This window comes from Atheta coriaria, unplaced genomic scaffold, assembly GCF_025399875.1.
Source record: "Atheta coriaria isolate IRGN ID8LTWV9N9 unplaced genomic scaffold, Caltech_Dcor_3.1 hic_scaffold_42_pilon, whole genome shotgun sequence".
NCBI lineage: Eukaryota > Metazoa > Arthropoda > Insecta > Coleoptera > Staphylinidae > Dalotia > Dalotia coriaria.
In genome coordinates this window covers 27,958-47,552 of record NW_027045484.1, presented here as the reverse complement: position 1 = coordinate 47,552, position 19,595 = coordinate 27,958, and the positions used below count along the sequence as shown (strand labels likewise).

Genomic DNA, 19,595 nt, shown 5'->3' with positions numbered 1-19,595 from the left:
ATTATTCATATTTTGTTTGTTAATTACTCATCCATACAATATATCTATTCCGCCGCACCTTTGCGGCGTTGCGTTCGAACTGTCGCGGAAAATCCAATGCATGCCACATTCCAATAAGACCCAATAGGGACCACCCTTTAAAACCGCATGGAATTGGTATTTTTCACCAATATAGCGTTAATTGTAGCTCTAGTATTCCTATTTATCCAATAGGACTACTCGCGGTGCTAATTTTTACTTTATCGCACGGTGCGATTAATCTACGCATAACTTTTTCTGATACAAGTGCGACAATACGAACGTGGAACGATAGCGGGCATGAGTCAATTTTACTATCGTGGCGATTCCGAAAAGGCGATGTTCAAGACCATATATGGTAATATTGTGCGCTCCGTGCGCGCCATCTTTCTCTTCGAAAGCGCCGCCTCGTTGCTCACATTCGTGCCGTGCCGCGCCGCGACAGGGGTGGGACGCCGGCCCCTTTATAAGCTGTGCCCACGTCTGGTTCGTCAGTCAGTTGAGTGTCTGTCGTCTGCCAGTCGTGCAGTGCATCCTCCGCTATCACGGAATACTATTTATTTTTTACTAAACTTTTTACCAATAAAAACGTAAGTGTTCTCCATCGACATTGTTAATATTAGTTCAATTTAAACGGAAGAAGTTCAGTTCGGGTTTGCGAATTAGTGCCGTTGCTGGTAATGAATTATCCGTTGGTGAAGCGCGTGGTTTGCCCGTAATCAACCGGCGTTTCGGGGTGTGGCACCCATCTTTGAGAGCGTCCGGTATTTGAAATTCGAGGCTTCTGCATCCAAATCAATTTAATTGCATTCAATTTCAACCTCAATTCAAAATTCAGTTGCATTGTTTCATCAAAGTGATCAATTTTCAAGAGTTTATCCAAGTTATGCATGCCATGCCTTTGCAATTTTGAGTGTGAATCGTGGCCGGTTAGCCGGTGGTTGTACGTAGTTGTAGCTTCGGACGCTTTCGGAACGCCGTGTGATGACGTAGCGCGACGCATAGTAGCGTGACGTAGCTCCGACTCATGAATGAATAGCTCAATGGTTTGCCTTGGGCGGGGCAATGTATAAGCATCGCGTTCGAACTGTCGCCCGGGCGAAATTCATTCACTATTATCGCAAACACGTTGCAATTTGCCGGCATCCTCTCGCCATGCATTGAAAACTAACCTGTATTTTTTTCTTTACTTGCAGTAATCTAACAAAATGTGTGACGAAGAAGTTGCCGCACTCGTCGTTGACAATGGATCCGGTATGTGCAAAGCCGGTTTCGCCGGTGATGACGCGCCTCGCGCCGTCTTCCCCTCGATCGTGGGCCGCCCGCGTCATCAGGGTGTGATGGTCGGTATGGGTCAGAAGGACTCGTACGTAGGTGATGAGGCCCAATCCAAACGTGGTATCCTCACCCTGAAATACCCGATCGAGCACGGTATCGTCACCAACTGGGACGATATGGAGAAGATCTGGCATCACACCTTCTACAATGAGTTGCGTGTTGCCCCGAGGAGCACCCCGTTCTGCTCACCGAAGCCCCGCTCAATCCCAAGGCCAATCGTGAGAAGATGACTCAGATCATGTTTGAGACATTCAACACCCCAGCCATGTACGTCGCCATTCAGGCCGTGCTCTCCTTGTACGCTTCCGGTCGTACCACCGGTATCGTGCTTGACTCCGGTGATGGTGTCTCCCACACCGTACCCATCTACGAAGGTTATGCCTTGCCGCATGCCATCCTTCGTCTGGATCTGGCTGGTCGTGACTTGACCGACTACTTGATGAAGATCCTCACTGAGCGTGGCTACAGCTTCACCACCACCGCCGAGCGTGAAATCGTTCGTGACATCAAGGAGAAACTCTGCTATGTCGCTTTGGACTTCGAACAGGAGATGGCCACCGCTGCCAGCAGCAGCTCGCTCGAGAAGAGCTACGAGCTTCCCGACGGTCAGGTCATCACCATCGGAAACGAGCGCTTCCGTTGCCCAGAGGCTCTCTTCCAGCCCTCGTTCCTGGGTATGGAAGCCTGCGGCATCCACGAGACCACCTACAACTCCATCATGAAGTGCGACGTTGATATCCGTAAGGACTTGTACGCCAACACCGTCTTGTCTGGCGGTACCACCATGTACCCAGGCATCGCTGACCGCATGCAGAAGGAGATCACCGCCCTCGCCCCGTCGACCATGAAGATCAAGATCATCGCACCACCGGAGCGCAAGTACTCCGTCTGGATCGGTGGCTCCATCCTTGCCTCGCTGAGCACCTTCCAGCAGATGTGGATCTCCAAGCAGGAGTACGACGAGTCCGGCCCGTCCATCGTCCACAGGAAATGCTTCTAAACTGCTGCTGCTTTGTTTTCACATGCAGATCAGAAATTTTTAATTCTACACATTTATTTAATACACGATTCATATACATATAACAACAATGCGACGATTCCAAAATGCACATTCCAGCTGGGAGAAAACCCTAAATCGCCACCACACTCTACTTTCGTTCTCAACTTCTACTGCCATCGGGCGCGGGCGGTAGCGCGCTCTACCCTCCCACGCCAGAAGTTCTTTCGAAGCCAAAGCATCAACGTCCCAAATCCCTTGCCTAATCGCCCAATTCCGTTCCCGGCGAACACTACATCGATTAATTTTGCTTTTACGACATACACGTACACTACTATATTTATTGATTGTATTAGAACGACGAGAAGCCAGGCGTCGCTAGACTAGCGCGAGACACTGAATGTTAGCCCGACGGAACATCCAAGTCGACGACAACAGATAACAACATTTATAATTAATTATTAGGTTAACTTGGGATATAATAAAATATAAAAGAATATCGAGATGCATTTCTACCTTCTGCAGCCACTTTTCTTTCAGCGCATGGATAACGCAACGCCAAACCAAGCCGAACATCAAGAAAATCGCTAAGTTTTAAAAAGTTCATGACTTGCTTCAATTAAATTCATTTGCTTGCCATTTCATGCATGCCAGAATACTTGGAAGATATTAATTTAGAAAGATAACTAATTAAAAATACACTCGAGTTTGTTTTCGCCATTTTTATTTGTTTTGTTCTCTAATAATAATTCTGTTGCTTACCGTCGCTGCGAAGAATGCGGAATGTAGACAAACGATGAAACTTTGGTCGTGTTGAGGTAATGTCCAATTGGTGTTAACTTCTCACAGTATTATAAATTTAGTCTTTATCGTAGTATTGAAATCGTAGGTACTATTGAATTAATTAATAAAGGTTCACTTTAGCAGACGCGAAGCACGAGATGTCTTACAATAAGATATTCGACTAATACTAAAAGACACAAACAACGCACGCCGAATACCAGCGTGCTGATAACAAGTGTTACCTGCGCAAAGACGGGTACGCAGCGCGCTAGTCTCTTGTTTCTTGTGGGTAACACGTAAATAACATCCGATGTTATGTTTACATTTCTAGAAACACAAGCAGCATATCTATTGGATTTGATTCTCGTATGATAAGGTCGAAGGAAAGTCAATTTAATGCGAATTCGCGCATACAGGCGCCATCTTCGGTTAAATAAATTTGTTATTTTTGGGTATGGCCGTTTAGGTGCGTGCACAAGGCCAGTGTTATCGCCAAACACCTCATTGAACAAACAAAACATGCTTAGTATACGCGATTCGAATTTAATTCAAATCTTTGCAGAGTAAACTTACTCGTCACTTTAAAATCGTAGACTAAATTAAACTACCTACGAAATCATAATCAAAATTCAACGGTTTTATGAAGGGATTTCAAAAGATGCATGGCCGCCATTTGAATTTATGTACTTTTACATTTAATGCAAACAATATGCCGCGGCCACGCTCTGGTTTATTAACAAACACGAAAAGTATGCCCAGCATTTATTTCAGCTCACACGGGCCTGGATGCAACTTTTTAACGTGCAGTGACGTGCAGCGGGCTTGGTTGCTGTTGCCAATATTTAGTGTGCATTGACTCAAACAACTAACTAATAACGGTTGAATAGGTCTGCATCACTTAATGCAGTAGTCAAATAGAATATATTCAAGGAAAACTTGCCATTTACCTTAATGCACCCTTGTGCTCTATCACTGGTAACAAACAGCTCAGTCATATGTACGAGTACTAGCAAGTATTGAACTCTGCTTCGAATCAAATGTAAATTTTGGTGCAGCACGTGAACTGGATGTCGACGATGACTACATTGTTTTAACCGTCGAAATTTAACGGTTTTTGCTGATGCCAAAAAAGCGCACCAATCAGTTGCCTAGTTAGACGATTAGCCCCGGGCACGCACGAAGTTTCAAATGAAGAATATGCGCATTATGCAACACTAAATTCGCAATAAATGCATTATTTTGCTTATTGTAACTCAAGCAATTATTAAATAAACATTAAAACTGTCTTAATCAGTGCTAATTAATTATATGCGTTGCAGAGCATTGCCATTTAACCGAATAAATAAACATAAATGTTGTTTATTTATAAACCAATAAGCACATGACTATATGTGTATTAAATTTCAGTTAAGAATTTAATGCACAGAAGTTAAAAACGTGCTTATATTTGTTTACATACAAGAGTTCTCTCGTGCGGTGTTATCGCCGTTTATCTCTATGCACGTTCACTACCACCAACAAACAACCTCGTGTTGCTGCAAAAGAACAAGTTTCGCGTATTTTTTATTTCAACCGACATCGCAGCGCCATCTAAATTCACCTACGGTTACTATAACAACCTTGCCTCTTTGAAATTGAGAAACTTATCTTTGTTAACTTCTTTAAACAATCGTGTAAAGCGCCGGAAACGTGACTAATTACTAAAATGTGTTGATTGTAAACCGTTTATTGGTAATAATTATTGTTACAATGTATAATTAAGTGAGCCCGAAACCCCAAAAAATTAAGTAAATACAAAAGATAATAGAAAAAAACAGACGATGAAATACATCAATTAATTAATTCGTAAATGCTTCATATGTAATAGGTATGTACAAAGATTAATCAACCATTTGACATCATTTCATGTATAAAATAAAATGCAGAGTGTAGAAAGTAAAGATGAACATAAATAGTAAAAAGGAATCAACGCCACTCGCGATTTGGATCCGATCACGTAAATTTTCATACTGAATAATAATAATAAATTGGCTAGCACCTACGTTGTTGATAGAATATGTAAAACTCGTATCGAAAGACTACATCATTATCAAAAATTCCATACAAATCGTGTAAAATTACTTGCGTTGCTCTCCGTCATTGCAATATGTATCGTATAAATTTCTTAGCTCCACGTTTAAATAACTCTTCTTCTTGTTGCGTTGATTATTAAATATGTTTCGCGCGCAGAGAGGAGAAAATAATATTTTTATATATAAACGATAAAAAAAAATTAATAAGATAATCATTTTAGTTGTTTAGCCCGCATGTGAACCGCACTCCAAAAGCATCCTCGTCTGTCCATCGTGTTATTCGCTAGTTGCTGCGGGGGGTTAGCTATGTATATAAATTATTAAAAATCATTGTCAATTCGTGATTGGTTATTGTTCGGGCGCGCTGCTGCTAAGTACTGGTGCGCACGCTGGGAATTATTTACATGTTCGCTGCGCTGGTTGGGGGCGGCGCTGGTTCGTAGGCCCCAAAAACTGCCTAATTCTGCTGGTCTTCGCTATCCATGCTCTCGTCCTGCGCCGAGTCGTCGCCGGAGCCGTTACCGCTTGCCGGCTGCAGCGAACCGCGCTTGACGCCGCCTCCACCTAGACGCGACGAGAGACCCACGCCTCCCGTATTCCTCCTAAAAAAACAACCAACTTATTAGACTCTCATCACGCATTAAAAACAAAAAACTTATACACGCGCATTGAAAAACATCAAAATCACTACACTGCAGATAAAAGAGCGCAAGACCGTTTCATGTTATGGTAAAAATCAAGCAAAAACAAAACATTATATGTTGAAGCATCGTGTGTGTTTAAATGTTGCCGAAAAACACACAAAACATGCCAATGTTAGTCCAACAAGCACGCACCTGTGACATACCACGTTTTATGCTAAATTTCTAAGTAGAAATTAATTATTCGTAATATGTAGGTAGCTATAGAGTAGTGATATTTCATGTTTTCCAGCTGGAACTAAAAGAAACAGCATGGTTTACTCATCTGATGGCAATTCCAAAACAACGCACGCTTGGGTCATATACATTCGTAAATAATGAAGGAACAGGAACAGGACTTACACGAACGATGATGATATCAGGAGAGAATGTCTGGAGAAGGTGCGCGACGTCCTACTAAAGTAAATAGGAGGTAAGGATGTGAACAGGATGGTTAGGTTGAAAACGTGGCTTACCTCAGTTTGCTTTTCAGGTTGCTGACTTCACGCGTGAGCGTCTCGTGTGACTCGAACATGTCCTCGCACTCGCGCTGGAATTTGCGTTTCTGCGCCTTCTCGCGCGAGATTTCCTCTTCGGCCTCGTCCAGCTGGCGCTTGAGCATCTTGACGCGTCCGTTGACCTTCTCCAGTTGCTCCTTGTACTGGTCGGCGTGACGGCGCTCGTCCTCCAGCTGCATCATCAACTCCTTGAGCTTCTTGTCCAATTTGCGGTTGGTCTTCTGCTGTGCGAAGCGTTCCTTCGCTTCGACCTCTAGTTGTTCCTCGAGATTGGCGATCTTTGACTCAAGCGCGGCGATGGTGGCCTTCGTCTTGGTGGTGCTGCGAAGTCTCCAGCTCAGCGAGCTTGGCCTTCAACTCCTTGTTCTGGCGTTCGAACTGTAATCGCAGTGATTCCTGCTTGGCGGAAGCAGAGCGCTCGTTGGCCAGTTCGCCGGTGAGCTGGTCGAGGGATAGTTGCGCCTTGCGAGCGCGATCTACCAACACTTCATTGTTGCTCTGTTCTTCTTCAAGTTCTTCTTCCAAGGTGGCGATGCGAGCCTCCAAACGGCGTTTCTCATCAATCATTAGGGTTCCTACATTATAAAAATAAAAGTTATATTTATACACTGACTGAGAATTGTTTATATTATTCATACCTTTGTTGGCATTACTATTCATTTCTTCTTGGAGCTCATCGCGTTCAGCTTCCGCAGCACGTCTCGACCTCTCCGAAGCCGCAAAGTCCTCAGTCATCTGCAGTAAATCCGCCTCCAGGGTCTTCACCTTGCGCTCGGCATCTTTGCTGGCAGCTGCGTACTCCTCACGGGCAGCACGAGCTTCATCCGCATCACGAGTCGCTTCCTTGCACTGCTGTTGACTCTTCTTCAGTTGCTTCAACGCGTCTTCCTTGTATTTCGATTGAAGCTCAACTTGCGCTTCCATCTCCTTCAAATCGCCTGCACCCAACATATTTAAATTATTTTCAAATATACTGACACACTGTCAAACTATGACAATTATTTAAATCCACCTACCTTCAAGTTTCTTTTTGCTAGCAACGGCAGCGCTCCTCTGTTTCCTCTCCTCGTCGAGTTCAGCCTCCAAGTCACGCAGTTGCTTCACAATTCCACGACGTTTCTCTTCAGCTTGCTCTTCCTTGGCCTGCACGTCACGTTCGAATTGCGTACGCAACGCCTGCATGTTCACCTCCAACCGAAGTTTGGCATCTTCGATGAGTTGTAATTCATCCTCGAGTTCCTCATTCTGCGTCTTCAATTCAGCCAATTGTGTTTCCAAAGCACGCTTAGCCTTTTCCAAATCATGCACGTTTTTATCAGCAGTGCCTTGGTTGTTTACAAGTTCATCAAGTTCAGCTTGCAGTTGTCGCTTGACGCGTTCCAATTCCTCGAGCTTCTCAGAGCTTTCATCCAACTCGCGGCTGAGGGACAACACGCGTGTTTCCTTCTCGCGTGCTTCACGTTCAATATTATCGCGTTCCTGGGCCATCCTCTCCGATACAGCTTTCTCTTCCGCTAGAGTCTTATCGAAGTTCTTCTGTTTCTTTTCAAGTTCGGCGACTTTTCCGCGTTGGGTCTCCAAATCAATGTTGGCATCTTCAAGTTCAGCAGCAATCTTCTTCTTGCTCTTCTCTAGTTTGTCATTGGCGACAGTCAACTCCTCAACCTGCCTCTGCAAAGCTTCCAAGTCCTTCGCGAGCTTCTTCTTACTCTCTTCCAAGATGGCAGACTGCTCAGCTTCCTCTTCAGCTTTTTGAATTCAATTAGCTGGGCGTTCAAAGCACCGAGTTGTTTCTCGAAGGTCTTCTTTTGTTCTTCTTCCTCGTCAAGCTGGTCACGCAGTTGCTCTTTCTCCGCTTCTAATTGACGCAGTTTTGAAGACAACGCCAACTTTTGCTTGGTTTCTTCCTCAAGCGCAAGTTGCGCCTCGGTGAATTGCGACTCAATCGTGGTTTGGCTCTTCTGCGCTGCGGACGCCTTCAATTCAGCTTCCTCTAACTGTTGTGCAACATTCTCAGCTTCCAACTGCAATTTAGCGGCCTTCTCAGCGAGTTCTTGTCGTGAGCGTTCGGTTTCGGCAAGTTTTGCTTGCACCTCGGCCAATTGTCCTTCAGCCTGCTTGCGGCGGCGGTCACCTTCCTGGCGGGAAGCACCAACATTCCTCAATTCCGAAGCAAGATCAGCATTCTCCGCTTCGAGAGTAGCCTTGGTCTTTTCCAACTGTGCCTTTGATTTCTTGAAGTTCTCCAGTTGTTCATTGATAGCCGCAATTTCCGTGGTGTGTTTATGACGCAATTCACTCATGGAGACTTCATGGGACTGCGTGTCCTCTTCAAGACTCTTCTTCAAAGTAGCAAGCTCCTGTTCGCGTTTAGAGCGCAATTCCTGCTGCGCGGCGGTCGTATCCAGTGAATCAAGTAATTCATTCTTGAGCGCTTCCAATTCTTCATTCAAGTCACGTCTTAGGCGTTCGGCTTTACCACGTGCAGCTTTCTCAGCTTCATGATCCTCTTGCAATTCGGTGAGTTGACTCTCAAGTTCACGCTGGGCTTTCTGAGCGGCTGCTTTACCAGCTGCTTCTTCATCAACTCTAACCATCGCTTGTGCTAGTTCTTCCTCACGTTTTCCGAGCTGCAGTTGAAGGTCTTCCAACTGCGTGCGTTTCTCCTGCAACTGTTCCTTTAGGTCGTTTACTTCGCTTTCTACCTTCCTCTTGGAGCGATCGGACTCTTGGCGTTGTTGATGGTCCTTTAACAAACGCTCCTCTAACTCAGCAATGGACGCCTCGTGTTTTGCTTTCAACTTCGCCAAATGTTTCGCTTTCTCTTCCTCCTCCGCAAGAGCCTGCGATAAATCATTGCTCCTCTCTTCCAGGAGCTTCTTTTCCTTCATTAACTTTTGATTTGTGTCTTCGGAAAGAGCCACATCTTCCTCCAACTTCTTCAATTTATTGTCGCATTGAACCTTTTCCAGCTGCAATTTCTGCCTGGCAGCTTCTTCCTCCTCCAGTTGATCCTCAAGATCCTGAATAGTCTGTTGTAGTTTCTTTTTGTCATTACCAAGAGCATTCGCGCGTTCTTCTTCTTCCTCAACACGCGCTTCCAAATCATGCAAGATTTCCTCGAGTTCCTGCTTACGGGCAGTCAAACGTGCGCGGTTCTCTTCAGCTTCAGCGCACAGCTCTACTTCAGCTTGCAACTGTTCTGCGAGAATAGTCTTCTCCTCAATGGCCGATTGATACTTGCGTTCGTATTCCTGCGCTGCTTTCAAGTGCGAGTCCAGCTTGTCTTTCACCTGCTTCAGCTCGTCTTCCTTCTGCATCAGCTTCTCCTCTTGCTTGGTAACTTCCAGCAAAGGTTTGACCTTTGTGTACAACCGCCACCATTGCCAATTGCGCAGCTTGAGGTAAGCCGAGCAATTGCGTTGGATGATGCGAATTGCATTCAGCTGTTGTACACGCTTCTGGTAGTTTCTACGCGAGAGGAAGCCACGGCAGAATGCTTGGAAGTTGACGATCAGGTCGGTAATCTTATAATCACGCTCTTCCTCAAGCTGGGCTAGCACGCCAGCGCGGAAAAAGATTTTACTCTGTCCGATGCGATACAGATTGCTGTCGAGTTCAAGCGATTTGATCATCGTCTCGCATGCCTTCTTACCGTCCATGAAGCCCTTGTTGATCACATTGGGCGTGAGCAATTCGTAACGCTGGCGGAACTCTTGGAATGGGATACGATTCGGGAAGCCCTGTCTGCAGATACGGATGCCTTCCAGGACACCGTTGCAGCGCAATTGGTCCAGGACCAAAGGAGCATCGATTTTACCCGCGCGTTTCTCATGATTCGGAATTATACAACGCACAAAGTTAGGATTTGTGTTGCGGAGTGTTACCATAAGGTTAGCAAGTTGTTCCTTGTAGAGATAACTCACAGTACGGAACATACCTTTAGCGCGACCTAAAGATTCAGCATCTTTCCAGATATGTACCACGAATGGATCCTGGGATGCCTGTAATAGCGACACAACGTTCTCATTTTGCGGGTCCATGTTCTTCATCAACCACTGATCAGCGGAATAATCAACTTTGCCTGCATAATGAATGATACTGAAGTCGGCAACGCCACGGAAATCGCTTTTCTTAAACTTCGGGTGTGGTGTGCAGAGACAAGTTTCTCAACGAAAGTTTTGTCCGTGGCTTTGGGGAAAAGGCACTCTTCGTCCAACAAAGCCATAATACCCATACTTTTATCTATAAGGTCAATGGTAGGCTGTAAATCAAGCCCAAAATCAATAAACTTCCATTCGATGCCTTCGCGTTGGTACTCCTCCTGCTCCAGAATGAACATGGTATGATTGAAGAGCTGCTGCAATTTCTCGTTGGTGTAATTAATACAAAGTTGTTCAAAACTGTTCAAATCAAAGATCTCAAAACCAGCAATATCAAGAATGCCAATGAAGGAAGCGCCTTGGCGTTTGGTGCGCCCCAGAGAGCGATTGATGCGAGTCACAAGCCATCGGAACATGCGCTCGTAGCATGCCTTCGAAATAGCCTCGACGGCGAACTCTACCTGCTCCTTCGTTTGACTCTTGGTGACAAAATCACGCCCCACCTTAATACGTGGCTTTAAGAACGCTTTGGTCATGTCAGTGACGGAAAGACCGAGTAGGTGTGCGATTTTCTGCGCGACAGTGTTGTCCGGAAGTGTCGCCTGGTCAGAATTACGATCCTGACGGAATTCCATGCGTCCGAATAGCATTACAGCGGACACAATGCGGAAGATAGCGGTGAAGTCCTCCTTGGTCATGCCCATGATGTTCATCGATTTGACTGTGTTGGTGAACTCCAGGAATCGTCAACACCGGGAACGATGTGGTTGTCATCGCGTAGGAATGGGTAAGTCTTGGGTTCTTCCAGAATAAACTCTTCTGCAAGACGGAAACAAACAATATTAGACGATATTCTAAAATAAAAACAAGTTGAATAATACTTTTTTGTTCGGTGGACGCGCCAGCCAGCAACTGGTAGAAGATGTGGAAGGTCCGCTCGAATTTGGCTTGTCGTATGGCACGTGATTTCTCCAATAAGTAAGTTTCTATGTTGGCGCCGGCGATATAACCCGACGCATCGAAGTTGATACGAATAAATTTACCCTGTAATCATCGCGCAAATAATCAATACCCATGTGAGAAACTTGTGGGAAAAGTTTGTTTGTTGAAATGTACTTACAAAACGTGAAGAATTGTCGTTTTTCACTGTTTTCGCATTGCCGAACGCTTCCAGAATGGGATTGGCTTGCAGAAGTTGCTGCTCCAAACCACCCTACAGACAGAAACACAGGATAACTCACAGATTTAGCCCGAGTGAGTCCGGAACGTGTGCAAAACATGCAAAAACAACGTGTTTGGCCGTATGTGCGTGTGCGTCTAGTCAAATCTAGATATATCATATAATAAAAAAAGCTCCAACATATACCGAAAACTCATTTGTAGGAAAACAGGAAGGAAATTCGCCGCTCAATTTACACATCTAAATAAACTAAATAACCAGCAGGTAGATAATAATAAATCTCTAAAAAATGTGTTTGTTTTCTTGTGATATGTAGAAATTTAGCAGGCAGCACTCGTTTATACATGGCCAATCGTCTGTTTCTGTTTAATTAATTGTCGTGTTCAGTCAAAACAAACATGTGGCGCTTGTTTTGGTTGCGCACGGCGGCAGAGGTAAAGAAATAAAATACTTACAATGAGATCTTTGTGCTGCTCGGGTGTCGAATGTTTGCAAAGAGGCCCGGAACCCCGGAAAACAAGAGACATAGAAGAATGACACCAAACCAATCGTAATTTTGTTGTAGTTGAGTGATAATTTTTTTTGATATTTGTGTGTGAGAATGAACATGCAAAAAAGGTCAAAAGTAAGATCATTAAATACACAAGTTGTAAAAATAAAACATCAACGTAAAACATCATAATATCACCTAGACATGAGAATGAAACTTGAATAATGAATAAAATGCAGCGGTGAGGTGAAATGTTGTCGCTAACTTACCGCTCCTGATCCCTTTGGCGACTTGGAGGCGGCAACGTACGCCAGATACTGTATCACCTTCTTGGTGTTTTCTGTTTTCCCAGCGCCGGATTCACCCGTACACAAAATCGACTGATCCTCACGATCTAAACATAAAAATGTAAAAAGTTACAAAAATTCTTCATGTTATTGAAGTGATGTTGAATTTACCTTGAAGCATTGAACGATATGCAGTGTCAGTGATGGCGAAAACATGCGGGGGTACTTCATGTCGCTTAATACCCTTATACCGTTCCATGATCTTCTCCGTGTAGATGGGCAATTTTTTGTAGGGGTTGACCACCACGCAGAAAAGACCTGAATATGTCTATAAAGAAAAACAACACAAAAAACATCAGAAAATTGTTTTAATTCGGTAAAAAATCGCTGAAAATTAAATTAAAATGAAAAAGAGCATTGGTATTGTCGTCGAGAATATTTCTACGTGAGTCTGCGCGATCTGATGGAAACGGAGCGCGCTACCATTTCGAGCGTAAGTAATTGCGCGTTTGTTCTTGGTTTTACCAAATCGGAGGAAAGCGAACCGCGCCAGCCCGCTGTATTTAGCTATTTCGGATTATGTATTAGTTTGGCGCTTATTTGGTCATGTCGACCGGCCGCACATCAAAGCGCTGCCTTAATGTGCGCGGCACACACATGTTCGATTAAAACATTTCGAAAACATTACTCAGAAGCTGAAATATAAATATAGATCCCGGCATGCCGCCACAAGTCGCATAATTATTTGTTTATAACTACCGCCATGTCGAAAATTCGCGTGTCTGCGGCATAATTTGATGAATTTTATGCGAAAACCTGGTATTATACTGGCTCCTTCACCTTGGCCACATAGAAAACATAGAAATTTTCAATTTTCTATGTGAAAACTTCTGTAGCTTTTTGCTCGAAAACTGAGCGCAGAAAGTGATTTTCTTTTTTCTCGAAATACGCGGCAAGAATATACCATGTCAAAAATTCGCGTTTTTAGCTACTAATTTTACGAATTTTATTAGAAAAACTGATATTATCCATGTTTTTCACCTTGGCTACGCAATAAACATAGATATTTTCAATTTTCAAAGTAAAAACTTCTTTAGACGCATTTGCCACTTTTTACTCGACGATTGAGGGCAGAAAGTGTTTTCCGACTGCTTTTCTTCAAGTTTTCTTCGAGATTGTTATGAATCACGCGTTAAGGATGAGCTATGTCAAAAATTCGTGTTTTTAGCTAATAATTTTAAAATTTTATTAGAAAAACTGATATTATACATGTTTTTCACCTTGGCCACATAATAAACATAGATATTTTCAATTTTTCAAAGTGAAAACTACTTTAGACGAATTTGCAGCTTTTTTTACTCGAAGGTTGAGCGCAGAATGTGTTTTCCGACTGCTTTTCTTTAAGTTTTCGTCGAGATTTTTATGAATCACGCGTCAAAAATGCGCCATTTCAAAAATTCGCATTTTTAGCTCAAAATTTTATTAATTTTATGCAAAAATCTGATATAATCCTTGCTTTTTCACCTTGTCCACATAATAAACATATAAATTTTTAATTTCTCCAAGCAAAAACCTTTCTATGCTTTTTTTACTCGAAGGTTGCGCGCAGAAAGCATTTTTCCGCTGCATTTCTTCAAGTTTTTTTTATTAGAGATTGTTATGAATCACGCGTCAAGCATGTGCGGTGCGGTATCAATCCGAAGTCAAGCACGCGTACCGACTGCAAGTCGCTGTTAACGAGCGTTCGTTAAAAGATTATTGTTTAAACTAGTTGTGCCTGCCAACCCAAGGTAGAAAACACTTAGTTTTAATTGTCGCCGACATCATTCCGCGTCGTCTTTGTCATTGTCATCGCATTGTTTTTGTTGATTCTTGCTATTAAAGCAGTGTTCCAATGTTTTGTTTAAATTATTTCGTCGCATAGCCGAAAATTAAAACAAAAAACATGTGACGCACGCCTCCGGCGCGGAATATTCATTTGCTTCAACCTAAAAAAAAGCAGCAGCGGATATCGCACCGCGCTTATCAGCCGAAATTTTTTCTTATTTCCAAGTAAAACTTGTACGTGTACTCGAAATATGCGATTAATAAAAGTTGTATTGACTTCTAGTTGATTTTATTTTATTTTATCTTGAGTTGTAATAGAATTGTCGCTCGGAGATTAATAAAACGTAAAAATTTCGGCGTTCGATTAGCGCGATTAGTCGCCAGTCGTAAATTTGTTTGCGTCGTTTGCACTTTAAACAGCAAATGTGCAAAATGCGAGGAGTGCAAGATAACACAGCGCACCGGCGGCTTTCATCTATTCAATTATTCCTTTCGGCCAAGCATCGGAGGTCAATAGTCAAGCAATTAGTGCACGATGCGAGCGCAAACCGCGCAAAATCAATCGTGGTGGATGAAATTCGTCGCTGAAATCATTTGTTTACACAGCGCTTAATTTCAGCATAATTAGGCGAGTTGACCGCACAGGAAATCCGTGGCACGACCAAGATTTCGACACGTTGAACATAACCAAGTGGTTTTGGGAATACGGAAGGAACGAAAACGGATTGTGTAAATTTCCCGACGCGGCAAACACACACAAAAAACATCAGTTTTTCGAAAGCGTTTGATGACTAGACGCCGCGCACGAACTGGAGAGATGACTCAGTATGTAAATATTCGTAAACTGGTAACCCGCTTTTTTGCGCTGTGCCTGCCTGCTTTGCTTGTTCCTTGCCAACGTGCGCATATTTAATTTAATCATTTAATTACACCGATGACTGCCGGCATGGTTTTATCGTGCGATGCGTGAAATCGCGTCCTATAATCGCGAACATTTATTTTCCTGATGCGATAATACGCGGCAAACATTTCTCTGCTCACACACACAACGCGAGTGATAAATGTTTTACTTTCCGAACATATTTTTTTTATTGCTGCGCCAGGCAGTTATTGTCGCTTAAGCGCACAATTAATGATGTGCATCATTAACATATTTTACTGCATGTATGCAACATGTCGAAAGAATTTAGGACAATGCAATCGCTGCATATTTAAAAAAAAAATTCAAATCTGATTTTGGTTGATTTTAGAGTTAACATTTGCTTAAAAGCTCATTGTTTTCCCATCAGCTTGTTGGCTCTCGTCGCGTCAAACAGGAATGCGTCTTTCTTTGTGTTTGACTTAACTTGACTTAACTTAAGTCAACGCGCCGAGAGTCAATCTGTTTGCTTGGGCATGTCTCATTCGCGCTTAATCCACACTCATATATATACATACATACGAATGTGTTTAATAAAAAACAATTAATCAATTGACGCCGGGTCGGTCGCCCCGAGCCGAAATCGTCGCACGTGGGCGTTCGAAGTTCTTTTCACGCCGGCGTGCGGCTTCCGCGTGAGCAATAGCGCGCGGCGACGCATCGCGCGATGGAAAACTCGTCGACGCATCGAGGTCCTGTCAACGCAGGTCGCAAAGGGTCGGTGGTAACTGACGCAAAGCGTGCAGATGTTTTCTGCGCGTGTGATCGAGCGCACTGGGACGCGAAACTCGTATTAAACGGACCACGGCCATACATGGACGTGGTTGATGAAACAACTGTTCGCAGGCGCGCGCGCGCGTGATTTTGCCAAAGTAGTCTTATCGTAACACTTGTTACGATTTCGAAATCGCGGCGCAGCCGCAGCAGTGAATGTGCGCCTCGGGTGCAGTACGCGATACGGCGAGTTTCCCCGAAGTCTTTGTTGGACACAGGACGGTATTGTCAGCGCGGGGGCGAGGCACGCCGGCGTGGCATTGACCCTGAGCGGAGGAGCAGCCGAGTGCTCTCGAACGCGATCGGAACAGCATTCCATGCGGCGGGCTGATACTGCGCCGATACGCCGAACGCAAGAATGCACCCGTACCGAATCAATCCCACGAAATGTTCGATTTTTATTTGCCACTTTCCACCACCGAATTCGCGCCGCAGGCAAGTATTACACGCATGCGAATCTTATCTCGTGCATGTTTAATGTGTATTCAATCGCGTTCCTGGAAGTGAGAGAGTGAACAAACAAATAAAAAAAACGCAACGCGACAATTTCCCACCCGGATTACATATGCGTTTATCTCCACATCCTCGGCATTCTCGCGCATTGCGAGAACGAAACCGCTTACTTCGACTGATTCACCGCCGCGCGCGCGCGCGAGAGGATGATACATAAAACAAACTTGTCCCTCACGTGAGTCATCCTCGGCGGCCATATCATTACCTAACTCTTTTTCTCCGGCGTTCATTTTGTTTTTGGAAAAATTTCATCAACTTTTAATATGCGCGCAAGCGGGTTGACGATGTTAACCGACCCATATATTGTCGTGCGAAGTCGTCGGGGACACGCGTGCGCGCGCGCGTAAATAGCTGTAAAAGTTGTAATGCATTGCGCGAGCAGCGACTGGTCGCGATTTATGCCTAAATATGGTCTTCGGCGTGCTTATCGGCTCAAGCGATGCGAGATGATCGTTTCGCAACAACCGGCACACAGAGGACCGACCAAAGGACAAATCCGACCAGCAGCAGACATGCAGGCTGACCGTGGCCCTAATACTCGCGCGTTGATTTTCACTCAGAAAATGCGCGCGCGTCGTAAAAATTATTGATGGCGATAAATGAAAACAAAAACTTGTCTATCTGAGATTAAAAGAATCCCTATATGGATGAAATGTAATCATTTCTTTCACCATATGGCGCGAAACTAACCAAAATATATATCATTTTTTTATGACGACAATACCAATGCGCGTTTTTTGAAATTTTAGTCCAGTGCGCGCGCGCGCAGATGTTGACAGTTCGGCGAAGGCAAATAAATGTGAATTTTTGAAATCGAGACAAGGCTGAAACTGTTACATCGAGCGCAGATGTCCTTTTATGGATCGACGTTTTCACTTCGACGAGCGGATTCATCGATAGCGCGTAGGTAAACAAATTATTTTATCAATAACCAACAACTCGAAGCACACACACACTCGGGGATTAGTCGAGTGCGAAACGAAATTTGAGCAAACATTTCGCAATCGGGCCCCGCTACGTCAACTTTGAACCACCAACTTGTTGCGCCCCAACGGCGCGCGTATTTTCCATTCATTTTCAAGCCTTTGCGCACACGAAAAAAGGTAGAAATCAATATCGATTCGACACAATAAAATCACCCGCAGCTGATACGCCAGAATTAATCACCGCTTATCGATGGCTGGAAAGTCTACACAATCGAATTAATCATTGGCGCGATTTGCATGCATGACGAGTCGCTGAATGAACTTATTTTTCAGCATACCTTCCACGATAATGAAATTGTATTGAAAAACAAAGCAAGACATTCATGATTTGAGGCTGTCAATGACGAATTTCTTGATTATTACCTTTTTTCGTGACTAATTCGCAAGAATTTCATCGAAAATGTTCGATTTTTTCGAAATTAAACCCAAAAAACATGTGAAACTTACGTAAATTAGACCAGAATAGTATCGGTCCTTGAGGTTGTAGAGAACGCAGGCTTCATTGAGGCAGGTCAACTCGGCCATGTCCTCCACCTTGTCGAATTTGGGCGGATTCATCTTCTGGATGTCATCCTTAGCGACCAGCACCCGCTTGCTGCTCTCCTGCAGCTCAACCTCCACCTCATCACCGCGTTCGCCCTTGATGGAGGCGGCGACGAAGCCCTGCGCTTCGTGCGGCACCCACACCAGTCGCTTCTGTGTCCATTCCGCCTGCGACGTGGGGTCGTTGTATACGTTGCGGTCCACGCAGAGGTACTTCAGCTCCGGATCGTAGCGATCCTTGGCTGCATTGGAATTGTCGTCGGATGCCATTTTACTGAAAAACAATTGCCGGCGTGTGAGTTACATTCGAGTTAGCAATGTAAATACGCGCACCGCACATGCGTGAATAACGCCTTTGGAATGACGAATAGAGGTTAAACTAACGAAAAACGCTGAGGTACAGCAATCGCGAAGAAGTTAATGGAATTTAACGTAAGAAATATACCCGTATGTTGTGGATTTTACGTGTGTATATGTAGTTAATGTTGTAGGGACATAATTCCACCCCTGATCGGCGGTTTTGGTACTTTGGTAGCGCTACGCCACGAACGCGACACCGCGAGCCGCGCATGAAGAGCCGAAGAAACGTCAAATGGCGACGGCGCGCATTACAAAACCTACGAAATATTGTGCGCGCTGGCCGCACATTTGAAATCGCGTATCAGTTAAAATTGAAAACATGCGAATTATGTAGATGCGAGACGCGTAGTCTCGGCGTGTGTGTTTAAGTTGGTTAACCTGTCTGGGCAGCCGGCTGTGTGTTTTCCGCTCGTCTTTTGTTAGCGGTCCGCGCCTCGGACGCAATTCATACACATTCGTTATTACCTGATTTAGTGTGTGCGACGCGCTAACCCAACCTGAACATTAATCACAACTGTATGCGACGCACTCCGGGATGTTTTGCGCGAATTTCGGCGCACGCACGGCACTGGGCACAACAGTTGCAACGCGTTCGAATGGTCGTCGCCGACTCACTCGCATTCGGGGGCCGGGTGGGACCGGTTTATTGTACACCTCGCAGCACCCTGGGCCTTGCGCGCGGCGTGGTCTCTTTTGGGGCACGGCGGCTGCTCGAAGTTGGAAGTAGTAAGCTTTGTTGGCGATGGTGTGCGTGGCGCGGCGCGTCCGTACACTTCGACCGGGCCGGAGTAATTGACGCGAAGGCGGCCGACGGATGAGAACGACGCCGGTGACGGGACGGGACGCGTACTCAGGCGGAATGGAGCGGTGCGATTGTGCACGGCCAGCGCAGTGCGGAGCGTAACGGCTGCGACTGCCTGCGAAGACATCGGCGGCGACCGGGGGATCGGAGAGACCGGTTTCACGCACAACAAGAGCGCCACCGGCCCGGCTACGCCCTCCTCCGAGCGCTCACGAACGCAAAAGCGGTGGGGCAAACCGCCATGTTACAATTCAAATCGCAACCGCTGCGCCAAAGTTTCCTGCAACATCAACGAACTTACGGCGGTATTGCACTCTCCTGCGGCGGCACATCCTTACGCACTATATGCTTCGATCGGCTCTCAGCATTGGATCGCATGCGTTGTTCTAAAATCTGCTTCATTTT

General features: G+C 44.9%; 1 protein-coding gene and 1 pseudogene across 1 annotated transcript; one reads left to right on the top strand and one right to left on the bottom strand.

Annotated features, from left to right (window-relative positions):
• Positions 1 to 448: 448 nt before the first annotated feature.
• LOC135802617 (actin-5C-like) lies at positions 449 to 2,445 on the top strand (annotated as a pseudogene).
• A 2,512-nt stretch (positions 2,446 to 4,957) lies between these two features.
• Positions 4,958 to 19,327, bottom strand: LOC135802618 (myosin heavy chain, non-muscle-like). The gene is given in 15 exon segments (XM_065316220.1): positions 4,958 to 5,810; positions 6,365 to 6,723; positions 6,725 to 6,981; positions 7,045 to 7,344; positions 7,423 to 8,163; positions 8,166 to 10,556; positions 10,559 to 11,251; positions 11,254 to 11,328; positions 11,391 to 11,553; positions 11,630 to 11,722; positions 12,145 to 12,159; positions 12,449 to 12,573; positions 12,638 to 12,794; positions 17,933 to 18,302; positions 18,854 to 19,327. Coding segments are annotated over 14 exon segments (5,880 nt in total). The 5' UTR covers positions 18,299 to 18,302; positions 18,854 to 19,327; the 3' UTR covers positions 4,958 to 5,665.
• Between the last annotated feature and the right edge of the window lie 268 nt (positions 19,328 to 19,595).